This window comes from Hemitrygon akajei, chromosome 14 (genome assembly GCF_048418815.1).
Source record: "Hemitrygon akajei chromosome 14, sHemAka1.3, whole genome shotgun sequence".
NCBI classification, from domain to species: Eukaryota; Metazoa; Chordata; class Chondrichthyes; order Myliobatiformes; family Dasyatidae; genus Hemitrygon; species Hemitrygon akajei.
In genome coordinates, this window is record NC_133137.1 from 6,479,300 (window position 1) to 6,502,806 (window position 23,507).

The following is a 23,507-nucleotide window of genomic DNA, read 5'->3' on the forward strand; positions in this document are numbered from 1 at the left end:
TGTTATTTTGGGTTTTATGTGCTATTTGGTATGATTTGGTAGATTATTTTTTGGGTCTGGGAACGCTCAAATATTTTTCCCCATATAAATTAATGGTAATTGCCTCTTCGCTGTACGCCATTTTGGCTTACGAAAGGTATCACAGGAACGCTCTACCTTCGGATAGCGGGGGAATACTGTATTCAATTCAAGTTGTGACAGCAAAAGTTTTAACACCCCAAGCATAACAACGTCAAGCAGTTTTTGTAAGCATGTGGTTCATTGCACTGAAGCCTCTTTCAGCAAGTTAGGAGGATGGAAATACAGTGAAGAGCAATTTGGCTCTTTTCCAAAAGACAGGAAACTTCATAAGACAGTGTAGCCAAATATCACAAAGCTGTCATTTTTGAAAAGCATTTTGCTTCTCCATCATTTTGAATTTCAATAATTTCTTCTTACAAGCCCTCTTCCTGTTCTTCTACTTCGCAAAGGGTTAATTACCCAGTCTGCAATTTCCAGATTGTTTAAATCCTTCAGTCGATTCTGAAAATCCTTCTTCAGTGATCGCAGGTGTAAACAGTACTTCTGCAAATCACCATCTGTGAAAGTGTGACATACTTTCCATGCAGGGAAACTTTCTTATCCAATTTTCCAATAAAAGTGGACACTGCATTTTTTGCCCGGATTAAAATGAAATTCTGGCCCTGCAGTTTCATATTTAGAATGTTCATTTTGTCATACAGATTGGCTAGGTATGCCACATCTCCATGTAGAAGTTCAATCTTGTTTCCCAAACTCTTGTCAACTTTGAGCAAAAATTCAACCACTGTGTCAAAAAGATCAAAGAACCGTTTTAAGCAGCAGCCTTTTGACAGCCAACACACTTCAGTGTTAAGAAGCAAGCATTCAACCTTGTCATCGTTATCTTGGCATAACTGGCAAAATATTCTGCCATTTAATGGATGAGCTTTAATTTTCTTGATAGCAGATATTATAAGAGATATGCTTGAAAAAAAATGACTGGCTGAGATTTTTGGCTGCGAGATGCTGACAATGAATTACACAATTGATTGCAAACAGACTTGGAATTTCTTTTTTCATAAATGCCACTAAACCAGCATGGCGACCTGTCATATATGGTGCACCATCTGTTGCTCAAGAAATCGTGTTCCTAATTGGAATACTTTTATCCTCAACATACATTTTGAGCTAGTCATCGTTTGATTCTTCATTGATATCTGTTTTTCTCTTTCGAACAAGAAAATCTCTTCATAAATTTTTCTACTTTTGATAAACTATACAGATACCATTAGCAATGCCTCATTGTCTCACTCAGTTGACTCATCCAATTGTATCCCAAATTCAGTTTTTGTAGCTCTGTGCATAGTTGATACTCAATGTCTTCACTCATTTCATCAACAACTCAAGCTACAGAGTTATTACTCAGAGGAATTGATTTTAAAATACTGGTATCCATTTTATCACTTCGGATACAGCGGATATTAGTAATCTTTCACCAATTATATGAGATCTTCAACACTTTGCTATCATTTTGGAAATGTTATAGGAAGCAATGAGAACACTATCAAGGTCACTTTTAGCTTTCTTGGCAAATAACTTGAGTGTGCAATGCATTTCAAATGCTTCTTTCATCTTCTAGAACCCTTCTTTTCAGGGTTTCTTTCCAGGGACACTTTTATGGAAGCGTCCCTGCAATCTTGATGGTTTCATGTCTTCATTAGATAGTACTGTATTACAGATAAGACACATGGGGCATTGCTGATCTTACAGGAACAGAATAAAATCATATCCAGGTATGTAACATTACACTGACGCACCTTCTGAAGTGTGCTTCTTAGCAGGATTAGAATTCAAGGCTTCAGCACCTTTAGACTCAGAGATCATGCTGTATGTATTTATTATTAACAGGGCTAAATTAAAATTTTTAAAAAATAACAAACTGGGAATGCCAATGGATGTTGATGACAGCAGCGAGATGCTCGTGCATCAAGTTAGGGTGCTGCTTACCACCTCCCCCCCGCCCCCTGAAAGAATCTTGAACGCCCCCTGTAGACTTGTATTTTCCCTAACGCCCCTATCATTGCACTAAACCCTCTCAACATTACTCTGGTTAGTGAACCAAATGTGTTATTAGCAATCCAATAATTGTGTGGCAATTATTAGTTATTTTTATTCCAGGTTTATTTAATTATTTGAACTTCAATTCCACATTTCTACAATGGCATTAATCTTTAATCTTTGATTTCCCTGCTTAACTTGCCCTTAATTTTAGTTATCATTCTGATGATTCAATTTGCTACTTCCTCCACAGCCTGGAAGGTTCTAATGAAGGTTTATTAAATTTAAATATAAAATCTTTCTCTCTACACAACCATGGTGACATTTTCCATTTTCATTTAGACTGTCCAGCAACTGTAGCATTTTGCTTCTAAATGCTTTTGAGCCAGTGCTTATCCTACACAAAAGAAAATTTTAACATTCCATTAAAATTATTTTAATAGTTCATTTCCAATAATACAGCAGCATCCAACAAATGTGCAAAATGTCTTCAAGTGTTTACCTTGTGATCACAACACCCTGATGGACACTGGTATTATAAAATACTGCCAGTCCAGTTCAGAGAGACCGACAGTGGGGGAGCTGCATGGCCTTGGTTGCTGTGCGGAGAAGGCCCTCGTGCCTGGTCCACACAACATTTGGTATTTATATATTCTATACATCATTGCAGCAACCAGTGGACCAAGATTAAATACAATTTTTATGTTGTCCTGTTAAGCTCCACTGTCCACTAACTTATTATTAAATTGTGTCTATCCTCAGTTACTATGTCTTCTCTTTCCTATTACATCAATTTTCCCCATTCTCATGGACCTTATCCAGTATTTTTATTTTATTTAGAACAGGCCCTTCTGGTCCATTGAGCCTCACTGCACAGTAATTTACCTATTTAACCAAAAACTAATCACATATTTTCATCTATTATATATTACGTATATTTAATTCTGTGTTTCAACAATCTTGCTACTTGGTCTCAGGAATGGGTATCATATTAACTTTTCAAATGAACTTGTAATTACAATTTGTTTGATTAGTTCCTTATATACTTAATTCTTTTTATATATACACAGCATGTTAAATTGGGTTCTGTAGCTTCTTATTTTAAGCATACTAGCAGTATTGTGGTTAGACTAGCACCAGAGGTTTGGAGTTATGAGAAGGGACCCAGAACTGGTCATCATCCATTTTACTTAAGAAAAAATGTACTTTCAACTGTATGGAGTCAAAATAAACTAACAGTGCAACAACTCCAAGTAAGTTGAATAAATTAATTTCTATTGGCTGGGGAATCTGGGAAAAGGGATTTGGTTTAAAAAAAAATCAGCAGGCCTCAGGAGTTACGTCAGGGAACATTTTACCAAAGGTAATGGAAAAAAAATTGCATCTATCTTTCCTAAATGGCAACAAATAGAAGGCCCATAATTAATCTTAAATCTGAGGTTAATATCTTTGGTTAATGAAAATGCAATCAAAGGACATAGGACAAAGTCATGTATATGGAAATAGATCACAGATCAGCCAAGATCTCAATGCAGGGCAACATAGTCATTTCTGTTCTCTAACCAAGAACCTAGAACATACCCCCTACAGGTGAAAATTTAAGATGAATTAATAATTACCAGGTAATAAGTAGCATCATTTGTACTGAAGCAATACAGTATTGGAGTTGTTTTTTTTTTTAAAGCATTTTGTAAAACAGGAACCCTCACAAATCTGTTTGGCTTTAAATGTGCAACAAAAGATAATTAAAGCTCAAATAAGCTTATCCAAATGAACTGCTCAGCTGTACAAGCTGGGACGATTTCAGGCTTTACGTCAGCTCTATGCTGTGCTAATTAACTTTGCCATATTGATTAGCTTTGCACTACACGATATTTTTAGGTTCATTAAAACTGAACCAGGCATTGAAGCAAGTACCATGTTAAACTACTAGAATAATAACTAAACCTAAAGATTGAGGTCAAAGCTCTAATGCAAAACGAAATCTGGTAGAAATGATGTAAATGTCCTACTCTCTCAATCTGAGCTATCACTCTGTTAGCATTTATATGCAGAGGCCCAAGGGACAATGGCAGCAAATCCACATCATTACATTGCTCTTCAACTAAAATCCTGGCTGACAACCTAGAGCAGTACTACAGCTGTGTTCCAAGTGTTGGATCTGCATGGGCTCAAAAGAAAACCCCAGGTATTTTTTTCAAAATAGCATCATGGAAACTTTACATTCAAAGTTATTGCAGAAAATAAAAATTCATGAGTAGAAAGTAACATGTGTAGAATGGCTGAGTAACATGGAGCAGAAAGAAGAAAATGAGTGCTTTTCTGGTTGGCAAGACAAAGAGTGGCATGCAGGAATTTTCCTACCAAAACAGACAAAGATATTATCTACATGATGAAACATATCATACTTCTGAGATGTGGATCGGCAAAAAAAGGCTAGTAAGCAAGTATTTCAAGTAATTGTGAAAATAGCAGCTTAAATCTAGTAATGGGACGTCATTGCTCGTAACTCTTAATATATTTTAGATTAATTTAGCTCCTTCCCCCACAAATGACATTGCATTGAATTTCAATTTGAATTTCACACCGCACGTGGATACACTTACTGAAAGAAAATTCTGGTCAGTAGTCTCCAAAATAGTATCAAAATTCATGAAGCAGTCACTGAAAATAAATTATAATTAACATATATTTGGAAAATAGGGAAGAATTCTCTGGTATTGCTTTGCACTAAACAGCTATGCCAGGCTCTTTACAGAGGATGCCAAACTTGAGCACGTCCTACTGTAATATCAGTACCTGCACATCCAGTCCAAGAGTTTCCAGGGGAAAAAAAAAGTGAACAAAATATCTAAGGGCAAAAATATAAAAATTACTAAAATACAGCACAGAATTGGCTTTTTCAGCCCCTCGAGCCATGCTGCCTAGCAAACTCCGATTTAACCCTAGCATCATCATGAGACAAGTAACCCGCTAACCAGCCGTCTTTGGACTTTGGGAAGAAACTGGAGCACCTGGAAAGAACTCATGCATTCCACGAGAGGATGTACAGACTCCTCATAGTTAATGTCAAAACCGAACTCTGACACCCCAAGCTGTAAAAGCGTTGCACTAACCACTACGCAACCATGATGCCTAATGGTGAATTCTGTGCCACGCAATTTTTGAAATAAGCTTGCTATTATAGTAATATTAGCAATGAAATTTTTTTCAAGTTTTTTGACAATATATTGACCTCAAATTCAAGGAATGTCTTATCTCACTATATGTGAAGAGGTTTATAATTTTATCTAGACTAATTTTAACTATAGCACAATCCTACATTTAGGAAAGAAGTGACTTCATTTTCGCTTCATTACTGTAAGCAGAAAGTAATAAAAATCTAAATGCACTTCCAAAGAAATTAGATTTTGAAATCATTATGAAGGACATGCATAAGCTCTCAATAATATAAGAATTAAATCATTCCATCTGTTATCCTTAATTTATTTAGCAAAGCTGCCTTGAGTTAGCTTGAAATTACCCATATAATGGAAAACAAAAAAAATACTCTTTAAAAACAGCAACAGCCATATCAGGGACACTTCCCTGTGGAATTCTGACAGTAACATCGGCGTACAGCAAACATTAGCATTTCATTACACTGGTATAACAATTTCCAACAAAGCTTTATGGGAATAGCTTTTTAGTAAATATGAGACTTTTTATACATTAATTAGCTGCAAAGAAACACAAAGTTATCTTTAAAGTCTCCCTTTTTAAAGTTATCGTTAAAGCGGAGTTTAAATGTCTCATCAAAAATGACACCTGCAAACATGTACATCAAGTACATAGTGGAACACTATTTCTGGTGGCACAAGTGGTCTACAGGAACCGAACATAAAAGGAGAAATCTAGCGCCTTGAACTTGCATTATTTAATAAGATTATGGCTGATCTGGCATTGGCCTTGAAACATATTCCTCTATGCCAGTTTTGTTTAAATCTCTATCATTCTCCACCTTAAATAAAGTAACTAAAGACAATCACACCTTCACAGATACCAAGGAGGGAAAACTCCAACACTGTGGCTACTTGAAGCAAATAAATCAAAGTTGTACAATGTATACATTCTTCGATAATAAATTACTTTGAATTTGAACATTCATAACCAGAGTGATTCCTTATTTTGAAACTAAACCCCCAGTTCTACCACAAGGGTAATATTCTCTCAACATAGTCACTATGAATTTCCCACAGGAACACCTCACAATCTTCTAGAGTGTAGTCCAAATTTGTTCAGACTTTCTTCACATGTAAAACCTCCTCTCCCCACAGCTGTCAATCAATTGAAATGTGGCACTGCCTCCAAACCAAACACTTAAATAGGGAGATCAACCATACGAAACTCCAGATAAGGTGACATTAGTATTTTGTCTAAGTTCCCTCAATTTTGTGCCTCAACTTGTAATAAAGACCAATATTTCAGTAATTTTCTCAATTACTTGATGTACCTACATAAACTTGATGCATCAATAGGGCTACATTCAACTTTTCTCTCTACAGATAGTGACAGCCACATAATTTGAACACTTTCTGTTTTGGCTTTCTAAACATGCAATTTCATGTATGACCAGCTTACATAAACTATAAGACCATAAGCTATAGGAGCAGAAGTAGGCCATTCAGTCCATCAAGTATGCTCTGCCATTCAATCATGGGGAGATCTGATTCTTCCAGTCATCCCCACTCCCCTGCCTTCACCCCATACCCTTTGATGCCCTGGCTAATCAAGAACATATCTATCTCTGCCTTAAATACTCCACAGCAGCTCGTGGCAACAAATTCACAGATTTACCACCTACTGACTAAAGTAATTTCTCCGCATCTCAGAGTCCTGAAGTCACGCCCTCTTGTCCTAGAATCCCCCACCATGGGAAATAACTTTGCCATATCTAATGTTGAGGCCTTTTAACATTTGGAATGTTTCTATGAGATCCTCTCTCCTTCTCCTGAACTTCAGGGAATACAGCCCAAGAGCTACCAGTTGTTCCTCATATAGTAACAGTTTAACTCCTGGAATCATTCCTGTGAATCTTCTCTGAACCCTCTCCAATGTCAGTATATCCTTTCTAAAATAAGGAGCCCAAAACTGCACACAATACTCCATGTGGTCTCATGAGTGCCTTATAGAGCCTCAACATCACATCCCTGCTCTTATATTTTATACCTCTAGAAATGAATGCCAACATTGCATTTGCCTTCTTCACAACCAACTCAACTTGGAGGTTAACCTTTAGGGTTTGCATCTCTGCATTTTGAATTCTCTCCCCATCCAAATAATAGTCTGCCGTTTACTTCTTCCACCAAAGTGCATGATCTTACACTTTCCAACATTGTATTTCATTTGCCACTTTTTTGCCCATTCCCCTGAACTATGGAAGTCTCTCTGCAGGCTTTCTGTTTCCTCAACATTACCCGCTCCTCCACCTATCTTTGTATGATCGGCAAATTTAGCCACAAATCCATTAATACTGTAGTCCAAATCACTGATATACATTGTAAAAAGCAGAAGTCTTCACACCAACCCCTGTGGAACTCCACTGGTAACCAGCAGCCAGCCAGAATAGAATCCCTTTATTTCCACTCTCTGTTTTCTGTCGATCAGTCTATGCTCCGCCCATGTTAGTAACTTCCCTGTAATTCCATGGGCTCTTATCTTGCTAAGCAGCCTTATGTGCGGCACCTTCTCGAAGACCTTCTGAAAATCCAAGTACTCCACATCTACTGCATCTCCTTTGTCTACTCTGCTTGTAATTTCTTCAAAAAATTGCAGTAGGTTAGTCAGGCAGGATTTTCCTTTCAGGAAACCATGCTGGCTTTGGCCTATCTTGTCATATGCCTCCAGGTACTCCGTAATCTCTTTCCTAACAATCGATTCCAACAACTACCCAACCATTGATGTCAGGCTAACAGGTCTATAGTTTCCTTTCTGCTGTGTTCCACCCTTCTTAAATAGCAGATTTTCCAGTCATCCGGTATAATGCCAGAATCTATCAATTCTTGAAAGATCATCGTTAATGCCTCCGCAATCTCTCCAGCTACTTTCTTCAGAACCCGAGGGTACATTCCATCAGGTCCAGGAGATTAATCCACCCTCAGACCATTAAGCTTCCTGAGCACCTTCTTAATCTTTACTGCACAAACTTCACTTCCCTGACACTCTTGAATGTCTGGTATACACTGCAGACGTCTTCCACTGTGAAGACTGAAGCAAAATACGCATTTAGTTCCTCTGCCATCTCTGCATCTCTCATTACAATATCTCCAGCATCATTTTGTATTGGTTCTATATCTACCCTTGGCTTTCCTTTACCCTTTATATACTTAAAAATGCTTTTAGTATCTTCTTTCATATTAGTCACAAGCTTCCTTTCATAATTCATCTTTTCCTTCCTAATGACCTTCTTAGTTTCCTTCTGCAAGTTTTTAAAAGCTCCAAAATCCTCTATCATCCCACTATCTCCGGCTTCCTTATATGTCCTCTCTTTTGCTTTTACTTTGTCTCTGACTTCACTTGTCAGCCATGGTAGTGTCCTTCTTCCCTTTGAAAATTTCTTCTTATTTGCAATATATCTGTCTTGCTGGTAAGCTGGTAGTCTTTAGGGAGGAAGACAGGGAATATATCTTAGTACTGGTGCAACTCTTAGGGCAAGCTAATTGTATTTACAAGTTATTTACAGATTATTACCGTAGATTCCGGACTACAGAGCGCACCTGATTATTAGCCGCAGGCTCTAATTTTAGAAATAAAATCAATTTTTTAATTGTAAAGGCCGCACCGGATTTTAGGCCGCACCGCTACTTTTAAATATACATACGTATCGGTAACACAAATTACGTTGCATATACTTTTTTACTGAACAGCACGAACAACATTCCAATATCTCCTAGCGACTGGTAAAAATATATATATTGCAGCCTACCAGGAAAAGTTATTGATCGACTTTAACTTAAAAGCAGCGTTTTCGATCGGGTCTGACGCTTGCGCAATGCGATCGGGTCTAATCGGGTCTGACGCTTGCGCATTGCGATCGGGTCTAATCGGGTCTGACACGCTTGCGCAATGCGATCGGGTCTAATCGGGTCTGACGCTTGCGCAATGCGATCGGGTCTAATCGGGTCTGACGCTTGCGCATTGCGATCGGGTCTAATCGGGTCTGACGCTTGCGCAATGCGATCGGGTCTAATCGGGTCTGACGCTTGCGCATTGCGATCGGGTCTAATCGGGTCTGACGCTTGCGCAATGCGCTCGGGTCTAATCGGGTCTGACGCTTGCGCATTGCGATCGGGTCTAATCGGGTCTGACACGCTTGCGCAATGCGATCGGGTCTAATCGGGTCTGACGCTTGCGCAATGTGATCGGGTCTAATCGGGTCTGACGCTTGCGCATTGCGATCGGGTCTAATCGGGTCTGACGCTTGCGCAATGCGATCGGGTCTAATCGGGTCTGACGCTTGCGCATTGCGATCGGGTCTAATCGGGTCTGACGCGCTCGGGTCTTGCTTCGAGTATTTTCCATGTTGATGAGGGTGAGTACAAATGACTGATTTACAATAATTTAATTGTGAAAGTGCGCTTGATTTATCGTACAATTTCATTGGACCTCTGTGAACTACTCATCAATTTTATTGGTCTACTGTTACGAGGCAAAATGTTTACGAGGCGGCATGAAAAAAAAAACATGTATTAGCCGCTCTGGATTATAGGCCGCAGAGTTCAAAGCTGTTCAAAATGTGGGAAAAAAGTAGCGGCTTATAATCCGGAATCTACGGTAATTTATATTTTAATTGGTACTTCCCATCATTTGCAATGACCAAATAGAATTTTATTGCACAAAATGCCATTCCGTCTTTTGAGAGAGTCTATCAGCACTTTGAAGGAGTTTGCCAATTACTTTACAAGTTTTTTTTCTTCCCATACTCTTGTAGATGCTTCAAAATAACTTCATAAAACTCTCAAAGACATGATAAAACTGCCTGTTGAAAATAAACCTGTATTTACATTTCAAAATTTATTGCAATTCAATTGGAACCAATTTCAAACTGTCCACCTTATAAATTAATATCAAAACTAGACAAAGTAATGGCCAGCAAGTCACTTATCCAGAATGGTCATGTAACACAACTGTACTAACATAAACCAATTAACCTATATAATACTAGTAAATGCAGTAGTCCCATCAGGAACCATTGGTTAACCAGCACATTACTTGGATGAAGTTCAAAATATGTACACTAGGATGCAATTGTACCTTTTCCTTCCACTGGAAAAAGTATGTGAACCCATGTATTTAGTAACTGTTAGAACCTTCTTTAGCAGCTGCTGATCAGACTTGCACAACTGCGTCAAGGAATTTAGACCAACCTCCATATAAAACAGTTCAGTTCATACCACAGCATCTCAATTGTGCCAAGGTCTAGATTCTGACTTGACCATTCCAAAACATGAAGTTTCTTCATTTTAGACCATTCTGTTGTTGATTTACTCGTGTTTTGAATTGTCTTGTGGCATCATCTGACTTTTATTAAGCTTCAGATGACAGACTGCTACCCTGACAGTCTCCTGTAAATTGTCTTGATACAATTTTGAATTCATTGTTCCTGCAACAATTGCAAGTTGTCTAGGCCACGAGGAAGCAAAGCAGCCTGAAACCACGATGTTCCTGCCACTATACTTCTCAGTTGAGATGAGGTTTTGTGTTGGTGTGCAGTGCCCTTTTCCCTCCAAATATAGTGTGCTTTACTACCAAAAAGTTTAACTTTTGTCTCATCTATCCACAGAACATTGCCCCATAAGCGTGGATTATCCAGGTGGTCTTTTGCAAACTTGAAACTAGCAACAATGTTTTTCTTGGAGAGCAGTGGTTTCCTCCGTGGTGTCCTTCCATTAACACCATTTCTTAGTGGACACATGAACAGAGACTTTAGCAAGTTCTAAAGTTTTCTGCACATATTTTTCTGTTACCCTTGGATTCTTTTTCATCTCCTTCAGCATTGCCTGTTGTGCTCTTGGTGTGATCTTTGCAGGATGCCCACTCCTAGGGAAAGCAGCAAGAATATTGAATTTCCTCTATTTGTAGACAATTTCGCTTACTGTGGACAGATGAACACTCAGGTCTTTAGAAATGCTTTTGTAACCTTTTCCAGTTCCATGCATCTCTACAAATCTTCTTCTCAGGTCTTCTGAAAGTTGTTTTGATCGAGGCACAGTGCACATAAACAAATTTTTCTCAAGAAGAGCAGATTCTGCCAGTAACCTGACTGTGTCTTTTTTATAGGGTGGGGCACCTCTACAATCACATCTCCAATTTCATCTCATTGATTGGTACACCCAACTCCAAATAGCTTTTGCAGATGGCATTAACCCAGAGGTCCACATACTTTTTAGAACTGGACTGTGATTGTTTAAATAATGTACTCAATATTGACAAAAAAATACAACTGTCTCTGTGTTTTAGTTTAGGCAGATTTTGTTTGTCTATTATTGTGGCTTGGATGAAGGTCACACCACATTTTATGAGTAATTAATGCAGAAAACCACGTAATTGCAAAAAGTTCACAAAATTTTCTTGCAACTTTAGAACAAACGTAATGTGGGAAAACACAATGTCATCCAGTTTGGAAGAAAGAGTAGAGCTGTCATTGAGGAACCTATGAGGGTGAATTAGCCTGATAGAACCAGGGAAATGGATATGATCATCAGCATGTGAACTAAATTTCTGGTGTAGTCAAGCAGAATGGCTTTAAAAGTCTCGTTTGCATTCTAAAAATCATAAAAGTGTTCAGAGGGGAACATAATGAACAAACTCTACTGGCTCAGGCCCACTACTCACAGTCTTAAGTGTCTGTAAAAAGTATTCACCTCCCTTGGAAGCTTTCATGTTTCTTTTGTTTTGTAACACTGAATCACAGTGGATTTAATTTGGCTTTTCTTAACACCAGTCAACAGAAGAAGACTCTTTCATGTCAAAATGAAAACAGTTCTCTACAAAGTGATTTAAATTAATTACAAATATAAAGGACAAAATAATTGATTGCATAAGTATTCACCCCCTTTAATATGACACACCAAATCATCTCTGGTGCAATCAATTGGTTTTAAAAGACATAATTAGTTAAATGGAGATCTGTTTTTGGGGACCTGTGTGCAGTCAACGTGTTTCAATTGACTATAGCAAAAATACACCTGTATCTGGAAGGTTCGGCGGCTGGTGAGTCAGTATTCCCGGCAAAAACTACATCATGAAGACAAATAAACACTCCCAAGCAACTCCGCAAAAACGTTATTGAAAAGCACAAGTCAAGAGATAGATACAAGGTAATTTCCAAGTCACTGAATATCCCTCAGAGTACAATTAAGTCAATCATCAAATGGAAATAATATGGCACAGCTGCAAATCTACTAAAAGCGCAGGCTGTCCTCAAAAACTGAGTGACTATTCAAGAAGGGGATGAGTGACAGATGCCACCAAAAGACTTATGACAACTCTGGAGGAGTTACAAGCTTCAGTGGCTGAGATGGGGGAGACTGTGCATACAACAATTGTCACCCAGGTGCTTCACTAGTTGCAGCTTTATGGGAGAGTGGAAAAGAGAAAGCCACTGTTGAAAGAAAAAACCCACATGATATCTTGGCTAGAGTTTGTCAGAAGGCACATGGGAGACTTTGAAGACAGCTGAAAGTTCTATGACCTGATGAAACCAAAATTGAGCTTTTTAGCCATCAGACTAAACTACATTTGGCATAAACCAAACATCTCACATCATAAAAAACACACCATCCCTACCTTGAAGCATGGTGATGGCTGCTCCATGCTCTGGGGATGCTTCACTGCAGCAGGCCCTGGAAGGTTTGTGAAGGTAGAAGGTAAAATGAATGCAGCAAAATACAGGGAAATCCTGGAGGAAAACCTGAAGCAGTTTGCAGGACTATGACTTGGAAGAAGGTTTGTTTTCCAGCAAGACAAATGACCCCCAAGCATAAAGTCACAGCTACAGAAGAATGGCTTAAGAACAACAAAGTTAATGCCCTGGAGTGGCCAAGATGGAGTCCAGACTTCAATCCAATTAAGAATTTGGGGCTGGACTTGAAAAGGACTGTTCACTCACAATCCCCATGCAATCTGACAGAGCCTGAGCAGTTTTGTAAAGAAGAATAGGGAAAATATTGCAGCATCCTGATGTGCAAAGCTGAAAGAGACCTATCCACACAGACTCAAGGCTGTAATTGCTGCCAAGGTGTATCAACTAAATAATGACTTGAACGGGCTGAGTAATTATGCAATCAATTATTTTGTTTAAAATTTGTAATTAATTTAGACCAATTTGTCAAAATTTGTTTTCACTTTGACATGAAAGTTTTCTGTTGATCGGTGTCAAAAAAGCCAGATTAAATCCACCATGATTCAATGTTGTAAAGCAATAAAACATGAAAACTTCCACGGGGGGGGGGTTAATATTTTTTATAGGCACTGTATACTTATTTGACTGTGTGTGAATGCTTGCCTTGCTAGCCCAAGTCTTTCCCCAAATTCCAGCATTGCAGCAAAGCCTACGGTAGGGTCTGAAATGGTGCACTGAGGAAGTCTCACATTGAAATAGCCCTGGCAGCTTTAGCAGCTGTCAAAGCACCAGTCCAAATTTGTCAAATACAGTATCTCCTATTAAAAATGAAATAAAGAGAATTTGAATTTCTGAAAATTAAAAAAAATTACCATCATTTTATTATTTGCAGCCCCAGAATCTCCAATGAAATCAACTGTCAGGGTGGGGAAGATGTTCGCAGATTCAACATCAGCTTAAGCATGAAGCAAAATTTAAAAGAAGATTCTTAAATACTCAATTTCAGCAAGAGTAAACTTGACTATTGGCTCCTTCGAGAGAGATCAATAAAAAGTAGAGCAAATCAGGCGCACAAGTCCCAGGCTTGCCACAGTAAGTGGGCAAATTCCAGTAATTTTGCTTTGAATCAGCAGCATTCATCAGCAAGATTTGGGTTGAGTGCACACGTGAAATAGTTTATAGTGATATGTTAACAGAGCAATTTAAGTTGTAGAGCAGCTAACTTAATGAACACTAATAGAGATACAAGTTCAAATCTCACCATGGTAGACAGGGAATCATGGCCAAAAATTTGACATTTTACTCTCCATAAACTTAACATCTAAAACTGTACTGCTTGTGACCTAACTGATACTAAATCCTAATTAACCATCTTCTCTACGTCTAGCATGGTTCTCAATCTTGTTTCATTTGATTTTAAAACTTTCAGCCTCGTTATCAAACCCTGCCTTTGCCTCATTTCTTCCCATCTCTAGTCCTGCAACTTTTATGCTTCTCCAATGCTAATCTCTCAAGCACTCTTACTTCACCTGCAGACATACTTACAGCTGCCACAGTTATGGACTCTGAAATTCCTTTCATAACTTCTTAAAACCCAGCACTCGGAGTAAGCTCATGATCATTTTCCTCAACATCTGTTTATAGGGTTTAATTCAAAGTTTGATTGATAAATACTCCCATTAGCACATTTTACCATGTTAATGGTTATTCACTGCTGAGGCACAAGAGGAGGTGAATATTTTGGATAAGGAGTAAGCCCACTACTGAGTGGAGTGTTAATTTCAAACCACTAACATTTAGGAAAAGGACAGCTTCCTCCCAATTGACAAAACCAGTAGTTAGCAGTTATTTGTCTAACAAATTAGTAGACTCCTACTGCTATTAATGGAATTATGTTAAGCTCTATTCCAAAAGATACTCCACTAACTACAATGTTCATCCTCAAGTCCTGTGACAGTACAAATGTTCTTTTTAAACATTTGCATTTCTATGATGTTACAGATTAATTTTAAATTGAGCACCATATCGAGTAAAAGTACAATATGACAAAAACTCCCTAAAATTATGGTGAAAATTGAAGAATATATTGACCAATACAAAAGGAAACACACCAGCAACCCAGATTCATTTCCACCACAGATGCTGCCTGGCCTTCTGAGTCCCTCCAGCGTTTTGTGTGTGTTGCTTGGATTTCCAGCATAGGCAGATTTTCTCTGTCTTTAGGAAAGGTTGGCTCTGTTATAGGAGTCAAACTGGACAGATTGGAGGCTGTGGTAGAACAAAGGACCCTATGGAAAATCATGCCAATTCTGGACAATGTTTTTCACCCTCTGCTTGGCACCTTGGCTGAAAAGAGGAGCACTTCTAGTAATAGATTAATGCAACAGCACTGCTCCAGAGAGCAACATGAGGTCATTCTTACCCTCTGCCATTAGGCTCTATAATGATTCAACCTATAGCCCGGGAAGTGATGATCCCCTCCTGTTAGACTGTTTGAGGTGTTACGAACCCCATAACTGGGTCACTTACCAGCAAAGATAGAGAGGTCCATTGAAGTCTGATGATACTATTTTTAACAGTATTTATTAGTAAAAATACACAAAAATAATAACAATGCAAATATACAGATAATATACGTCGTCAATACTAAATCTAAAAGTGCGGGTATAATAATAATCAATAAGAAATAAGCTGTATCGTTGTCTAGGGGATAATGTGGGGACCGCTGGGTTGCAATGGAGGGGGGGGGGGGGGGGAGAGGAGGAGGAGGAAGAGAGAGAGAGAGGGAGGGAGGGGGGGAAGAGGGGGGGGAGGGGGAGGGAGAGAGAGTTGGAGAAAAACTTGCCGGCTTTTCCTTTTATGATCTCGATCCGTCAGGAGTCTCGTTTTCGTGGCCTTTCACTTGTGGTCTCTCCTTTAGCTAAACCGTTCTTCCGTGAGGAGCCCGCCACCCTGGCAAGGGAGGACGCACACGAGCCCTCACCGGCTGTCACTATTAAAAGCTGTCACGGGATCTCTAGCGTTTCTCCTGGTGCGTCTAAAGGGGTTGTTCCCCAGACCCTCTTTTATCCTTACTCACGGGGTCTCAGATGTCAATCAGGTTGGGATGATGCAATCCCTCAACCAGCCCCCTCTGGTTGTCCAGAGGGGTTTCAATGAATAGTACAGTACTCAATACACAATTCCGTCTCCAAGAGACAATAGCCGTTATCAGTGGTTCCGTTTCCCTGAGGCCAGGACACATTCCAAACCCAGTGTATTCTGCGTGTCTCTCTCTCATTTCCTGGGTCCCAGACCTGAATTAATAGCGATCTTACGATTCAAAAAGGAGGGGGCAACTTTGTACCCTTCGGCCCCTCAGAGTTGCGTCACATTCGTAACAGAGGCAACTTGTTTTTTTATTCTTTCTTACTTCTCTTCTAATATTTGCATATCTATGCACTTGCCATGTTACTGTAACACTGTAATTTCCTTTGGGTTCAATAAAGTTTCTATTTATCTAAGGAGCTTACACGCTATCCCCATGACTGCTTGAGTTTCCTCTGGGTGCTCCAGTTTCCTCCCACATTCCAAAGACATAATGATTAGTAGATTAATTTGTCATATGGTGTAATGGGAATGTGCCGGCTCGCTGGGCTGGAAGGGCTAATTACTGCCCTGTATTTCTAAAATGAATAAAAATAAAAGAAACAAATTCAAAGAAAACAAATGCAGGAGCACATGTAATGCTTCAATCCACATAAAAGCTAACTTAGTGTATACCATTACACTAGTTTTGATAATATACCGTAGATTCCGGACTACAGAGCGCACCTGATTAAAAGCCGCAGGCTCTAATTTTAGAAATAAAATCAATTTTTTAATTGTAAAGGCCGCACCGGATTTTAGGCCGCACCGCTACTTTTAAATATACATACGTATCGGTAACACAAATTACGTTGCATATACTTTTTTACTGAACAGCATGAACAACATTCCAATATCTCCTAGCGACTGGTAAAAATATATATACTGCAGCCTACCAGGAAAAGTTATTGATCGACTTTAACTTAAAAGCAGCGTTTTCGCTCGGGTCTAATCGGGTCTGACGCGCTTGCGCAATGCGATCGGGTCTAATGCGCTTGCGCAATGCGATCGGGTCTAATCGGGTCTGACGCGCTTGCGCAATGCGATCGGGTCTAATCGGGTCTGACGTGCTCGGGTCTTGCTTTTCTTCGAGTATTTTCCATGTTGATGAGGGTGAGTACAAATGACTGATTTACAATAATTTAATTGTGAAAGTGCGCTTGATTTATCGTACAATTTCATTGGACCTCTGTGAACTACTCATCAATTTTATTGGTCTACTGTTACGAGGCAAAATGTTTACGAGGCGGCATGAAAAAAAACCATGTATTAGCCGCTCTGGATTATAGGCCGCAGAGTTCAAAGCTGTTCAAAATGTGGGAAAAAAGTAGCGGCTTATAATCCGGAATCTACGGTAGTTATTTTAGTCTAACTGTAATGAAAACTCAGCTTTAGGGCAAATGCATTTATGCACAGCATTCTATATGATTTATAGTCCAATTGCCTTGACAATAGCTATGCTATTTTTGGACCAAAAATATGTAGTTATTTTAAAGTACCTTGTACCATTAAGAATGTCTGATGAAATGTATTATTATTGCTCATTTTCAGATCAGAAACAAAACTTGAGACAATTTGTTCTCAAATCACTTAACAGGTGGATGGTTACAAGAAACCTAGCCTTCAACAGAATGAAAGAGGCGATGATTAAAATGTTGATAGCATATTTTTAAATTTTCCCTGTACAATTAGAGAAAAGGGCAATGCATTCCATGGCCTTATCTTAGAGTATCCAGTTGAAAAGTTTAAAATATTGACAAAACAAAATTGAAATTTCCCATGAAAATATTTTGCCCAAAAACATTAACAACTTTTGCAATTCAGAAAACCTACCCACAATGGGGTTTGTTCGAAAGAGAAAATGCACTTAGCTACAGAAACTAACATTGCTTAAAATAAACTGGGGTGACACAACAATCAATTCAACTAAGTGGCAAGTTTCTCAAATAGTGAATGCAGAATTAACAGCAAACTACATTATCCTCAAATATAAAATAGATAATTGTGCAGAATAAAATGGAAGAGCTTAACACAATGTTTAAGTGCAACATTCAAGTTCCAGAACAGCATTTGTTGTCAAACAGACAAATACTCCATGTATCCTTCAGGAATCCTAAAACTCCAGGGTATTCACAACCCTATTCACATTAAGGGTTACAACAGTTACAATAGGTTAAATTATCATTGTTACTGGAACAAAATTGTACACTTGGCTTGCTGCAATCATAATACTGGCTATAATACAAAGTAGACATTTAACAATCTTAAAAGTGGAAGAATTGGGATGTAATTGATATAAGCATCTTTTTATATGAAGTGGCTTGATTGAGGCTAATTGCAATAAAAATCAAAATGCCTCAGCATGCACTGTTTCTGTCGTCATCTCACGATACATGAGAATTCCTTGGTTTTATCTTACATCCAAATGACTAATTGAGAATATTAGTTAGGCATGAAAGAGTGCAAGGATATATACCTGCGTGGAAAGTGGGTGGGCTGAATCATAAACTACATGCACTAGACCGGCAGCATTTTATATTAAGCAATGTTAATGGACTTATTCAATTTCACCTTCCGGTTTACAGCTAACCTGGCTCACCCATCCTCTTAAAGTGCTGTTTTATCCTAGGTGTCAAAATTCCAACCTGTTCTATCATAGCAACTTACTATAATTCATTCTGCTTTGTAATTCTGTAACAAACAGCTATAAAAAATTGCAATGATACAAGTTAATGAACAGCCAGCCACACATTGAACTCTGGAAATTCCATGTTCAACTCACACAAACATTTAAAGTTATTAAGCAGCAATAGCATAGATCTGAATTTAAATAAACAGCACTGGAAGACATGAAAAACTTTTCATTGGGAGTCAACTTTTACCTTGCATTCTTATTTGTTTGCATTCTAACTGGTGACGTTCTAACAAGAATAACAGGCAAGAACAAGCATACATATGCAAACAAATAGTTCAATCAGCAGGGCATTTGGTACAGCCAAAAAGTAATGACTTGCATTTTTAATCACACAACTCCCAATACATTTAAATAAAATCGCAGCCCACTGTTGTAAAGTAAAAAAAAATGCAGCAACCACTTTATTCATGCAATTGTGACTATAGAGGCAGAATTTCTTTCGAGTCCATCAGAACAAACCTAATTCCCAACAACAAACCATCATCAACCTAATTCCCCTTCATCTCAGTCACCTGTTGCCCTGCAACACATTCAGTTTCACAAGCCTACCAAATTTTCCATTTGATTAGTTTTGCCAGTTACCATACAGGGGGATTTACAGTATTCAATCTACCAGCTCATCATTAGAACCAAGAAAAACCTGAGCACCAACAGAAACCCCAGCAGTCATGGGAAAATACCCGAGAGTTAGAACTTTTGCATTAGATTTTAATTTATCAATAGCAAGATTAATAGCACTCACCGGTTCTCCTCACCCCCCCCCCCATGAAACATCCAGCACTTTGCATTTAATACAAGACGTCAAAACTCCTGCCAATTATTCACTCTTTTACAAGGCGTGCTAAGGTCACCCTTGCTAAAAGGAATCAAGGGAAATTTTATGAATTTATATAACTAAGAGCCAACATGAATGCAAAATACCCTGAAAATGTTGTTTTGTTGATAGGGAGGCTTATTCTTGGGGAACACCTTGAGATATAACATATTTGAAAAAGAGTTTTTTTTCCCAGCATCAGCCTCAACAGCATGATTAAGGCAGTCCAGATGCAGGGTCTCAGCCTGAAACAGTATCCTGACCTCTGCCTCCACAGTTGCTGCTGACCAGTTGAGTTCCTTCAGCAGTTTGCTTTTTGCTCCAGATTACATCTGCAGTCTCTTGTCTCCAATATAATCATGTGCTTACTTCCAATATTTAGCACTCTATGATTTAAAATAAGCTATAGTTTCTTCTCTAATTTGCCACCTGTGAAAATTGCTGAACCAGCTTATAATGACTTTAGCTATCCATCTGAATGGAGGACTCATTTAAGACAAGACAGGCTATGCCACAGATTGTTAGACTTTTGCAATAACTTAATTATTTCCCAGGGGAACAGGAGGCATAGAGCTTGACAACTATCCGAGAGCCACAGTATTTTTAAAGCAGAAGCATTAGGTTAAAAGAAAAGGGTCCCTTTTATTGCTCTTGCTCTACTAATTAAAGGTGTTCCTAGAAGTGAAAATGGTACATCAATTTCCCAATGCACTGAGCACATCTACGTGAAGCACTGTTGCAGAAAAGCAAAGTTCCTCACCACTCTTTTGCTATTTATTTATATTTGCATTTGTCTCCTATGCTCTTGCTCTTTCATTGATCCTGGTTACAGTTGCTGTTCTAGATTTGCCGAGTATGAACATAGAACAGTACAGCACATTACAGGCCCTTCGGCCCACGATGTTGTGCCGACCCTCAAACCCTGCCTCCCATATAACCCCCCCCACCTTAAATTCCTCCATATACCTATCTAGTAGTCTCTTAAACTTCACTAGTGTATCTGCCTCCACCACTGACTCAGGCAGTGCATTCCATGCACCAACCACTCTGAGTGAAAAACCTTCCTCTAATATCCCCCTTGAACTTCCCTCCCTTTTCCTTAAAGCCATGTCCTCTTGTATTGAGCAGTGGTGCCCTGGGGACGAGGCACTGGCTGTCCACTCTGTCTATTCCTCTTAATATCTTGTACAACTCTATCATGTCTCCTCTCATTCTCCTTCTCTCCAAAGAGTAAAGTCCTAGCTCCCTTAATCTCTGATCATAATCCATACTCTCTAAACCAGGCAGCATCCTGGTAAATCTCCTCTGTACCCTTTCCAATGCTTCCACATCCTTCCTATGCTGAGACGACCAGAACTGGACACAGTACTCCAAGTGTGACCTAACTAGAGTTTTATACAGCTGCATCATTACATCACGTCTCTTAAACTCTATCCCTCAACTTATGAAAGCTAACACCCCATAAGCTTTCTTAACTACCCTATCTACCTGTGAGGCAACTTTCAGGGATCTGTGGACATGTACCCCCAGATCCCTCTGCTCCTCCACACTACCAAGTATCCTGCCATTTACTTTGTACTCTGCCTTGGAGTTTGTCCTTCCAAAGTGTACCACCTCACACTTCTCCGGGTTCAACTCCATCTGCCACTTCTCAGCCCACTGCTGCATCCTATCAATGTCTCTCTGCAATCTTCAACAATCCTCTACACTATCTACAACACCACCAATCTTTGTGTTGTCCGCAAACTTGCCAAACCACCCTTCTACCTCCACATCCATATCGTTAATAAAAATCACAAAAAGTAGAGGTCCCAGAACAGATCCTTGTGGGACACCACTAGTCACAATCCTCCAATCTGAATGTACTCCCTCCACCACAACCCTCTGCCTTCTGCAGGCAAGCCAATTCTGAATCCACCTGGCCAAACTTCCCTGGATCCCATGCCTTCTGACTTTCTGAATAAGCCTACTGTGTGGAACCTTGTCAAACGCCTTACTAAAATCCATGTAGATCACATCCACTGCACTACCCTCATCTATATGCCTGGTCACCTCCTCAAAGAACTCTATCAGGCTTGTTAAGCACGATCTGCCACTCACAAAGCCATGCTGACTGTTCCTGATCAGACCAAGATTCTTTAAATGCCCATAGATCCTATCTCTAAGAATCTTTTCCAACAGCTTTCCCACCACAGACGTAAAGCTCACTGGTCTATAATTACCTGGACTATCCCTACTACCTTTTTTGAACAAGGAGACAACATTCACTTCCCTCCAATCCTCCGGTACCATTCCCGTGGTCAACGAGGATTTTACGTCACCAACCAAGATGCCAACTAGGTTTAGGAAAACCAGGAAGCTGCGAGGGCACGTTAGCCACGGTCATGGCCGTATTGGCAAACACAGGAAGCATCCTGGAAGCCGAGGCAATGCTGGTGGAATGTATCACCACAGAATCAACTTTGATAAATATCACCCCGGTTACTTTGGGAAAGTTGGTATGAGACATTACCATTTAAAGAAAAACCAGTTATTCTGTCCTACCATAAATCTGGATAAGTTGTGGACACTGGTCAGTGAACAAACCAGATTAAACTATGCTAAGAAGCCTGAAGGACCAGCACCTGTTACTGATGTTGTACATGCAGGTTACTATGAAGTTTTGGGCAAAGGAAGGCTTCCAAAACAGCCGATCATTGTCAAGGCTAAGTTCTTCAGCAGAAAAGCTGAAGAGAAAATCAAAGAAGTCGGAGGAGCTTGTGTATTAATGGCATAAACTTCAACTGGATGTAAGAATTAAAAAAGTATGCCCACAGGAAAAAGAATCTCAGGGTTGTACGTGGTGACATGCATGTACTCTGATATTAAATTTTACTTTGAACTTTTAGATGTGAAAGATTAACACACACAACATAAAGTTCAACAGTACTTTGTTTTCTCTTCATTGATTTCTAATTAATGTGCATGATTTAAGTTAAGTGGAGGATTACATGGTTTTGCAAAGTAATTACAACAAAATCCAGTGATAGTTGAGTGCAGTTTCTAATTTTGTGCACAAAAGTTACAACAGTCCATTCAGCCCAATACACACTGGTGTTTACTTCCTAATCAACTATTTGCTCACAGACAAAATACCTACCTTAAAGCAAGACAACACTGAAAAGCCAAAGCCTTAAAGAGAAATAGGAAATCAAACTGACAACTGCACAACTTAGCACTGTTAGAAGTAAACCCTTCACCAGCATTCCAATGATCAGTGGGCCTGACAATATTCCCCATATCCTTCCTCTCACTCTCCCCACTTTACGCAAGTCTGAAACATCGACAGATAATCTGACAACGTAGAGAAAGCAAAGGAGAGGTACTGGGTATCAGTCAACATACTCACTTAACCTGAATCATGACTTTAAACAAGTCAAGGTACAGCAACGCAAACGCTTTGGTGGAGGGGTGGGGATTAAAGAAGCTTGCAAGATTCTTGAGATAGTTAGAGGGAAAATGGAAAAACTATTGCTGTTTCTATGGCTATGACTACAACCAGCAGAGAAAATCATTGGCACTCAATCATTGTTTTTGTACAACACTAAATGCAAAATCTGACAACAGATTGGAATAAAAATTTGAACATAAATGCAAATTAATTTCTTTATGTAAACTGCAAACACATGGAAAAAAATCTTTCATGCACCTGATAAACTTTTGACTGATACTGTCTACCAATTTACAAATTGTTCACTCAGAATTTTGCAGATACATTTATAGCTCCCTAGAAAGAGAAAAAAAATGAAAATATAAGATTAAAGTCATCCATCACTTGATGCTTTTTGCAACTCAATTAATGTGCAGGAACACGCATCTAAAACACATTATATAGATAATGCAGAGATTAGCGCAACGCTATTATAGCTCGGGCGTTAAGAGTTCAATTCCGG

The 23,507-nt window shown here is 39.0% G+C and overlaps 2 protein-coding genes across 2 annotated transcripts in view; one reads left to right on the top strand and one right to left on the bottom strand.

The window, feature by feature from the left end:
• The window catches only part of sppl3 (signal peptide peptidase 3), a 182,506-nt gene that overhangs the window by 146,124 nt on the left and 12,875 nt on the right, over positions 1-23,507 (bottom strand). The window lies entirely within an intron of this gene.
• Positions 21,892-22,373, top strand: LOC140738956 (large ribosomal subunit protein uL15-like). The gene has a single exon (XM_073066965.1). The coding sequence runs from the start codon at positions 21,905-21,907 to the stop codon at positions 22,349-22,351; it is 447 nt and encodes a 148-aa protein (XP_072923066.1). The 5' UTR covers positions 21,892-21,904; the 3' UTR covers positions 22,352-22,373.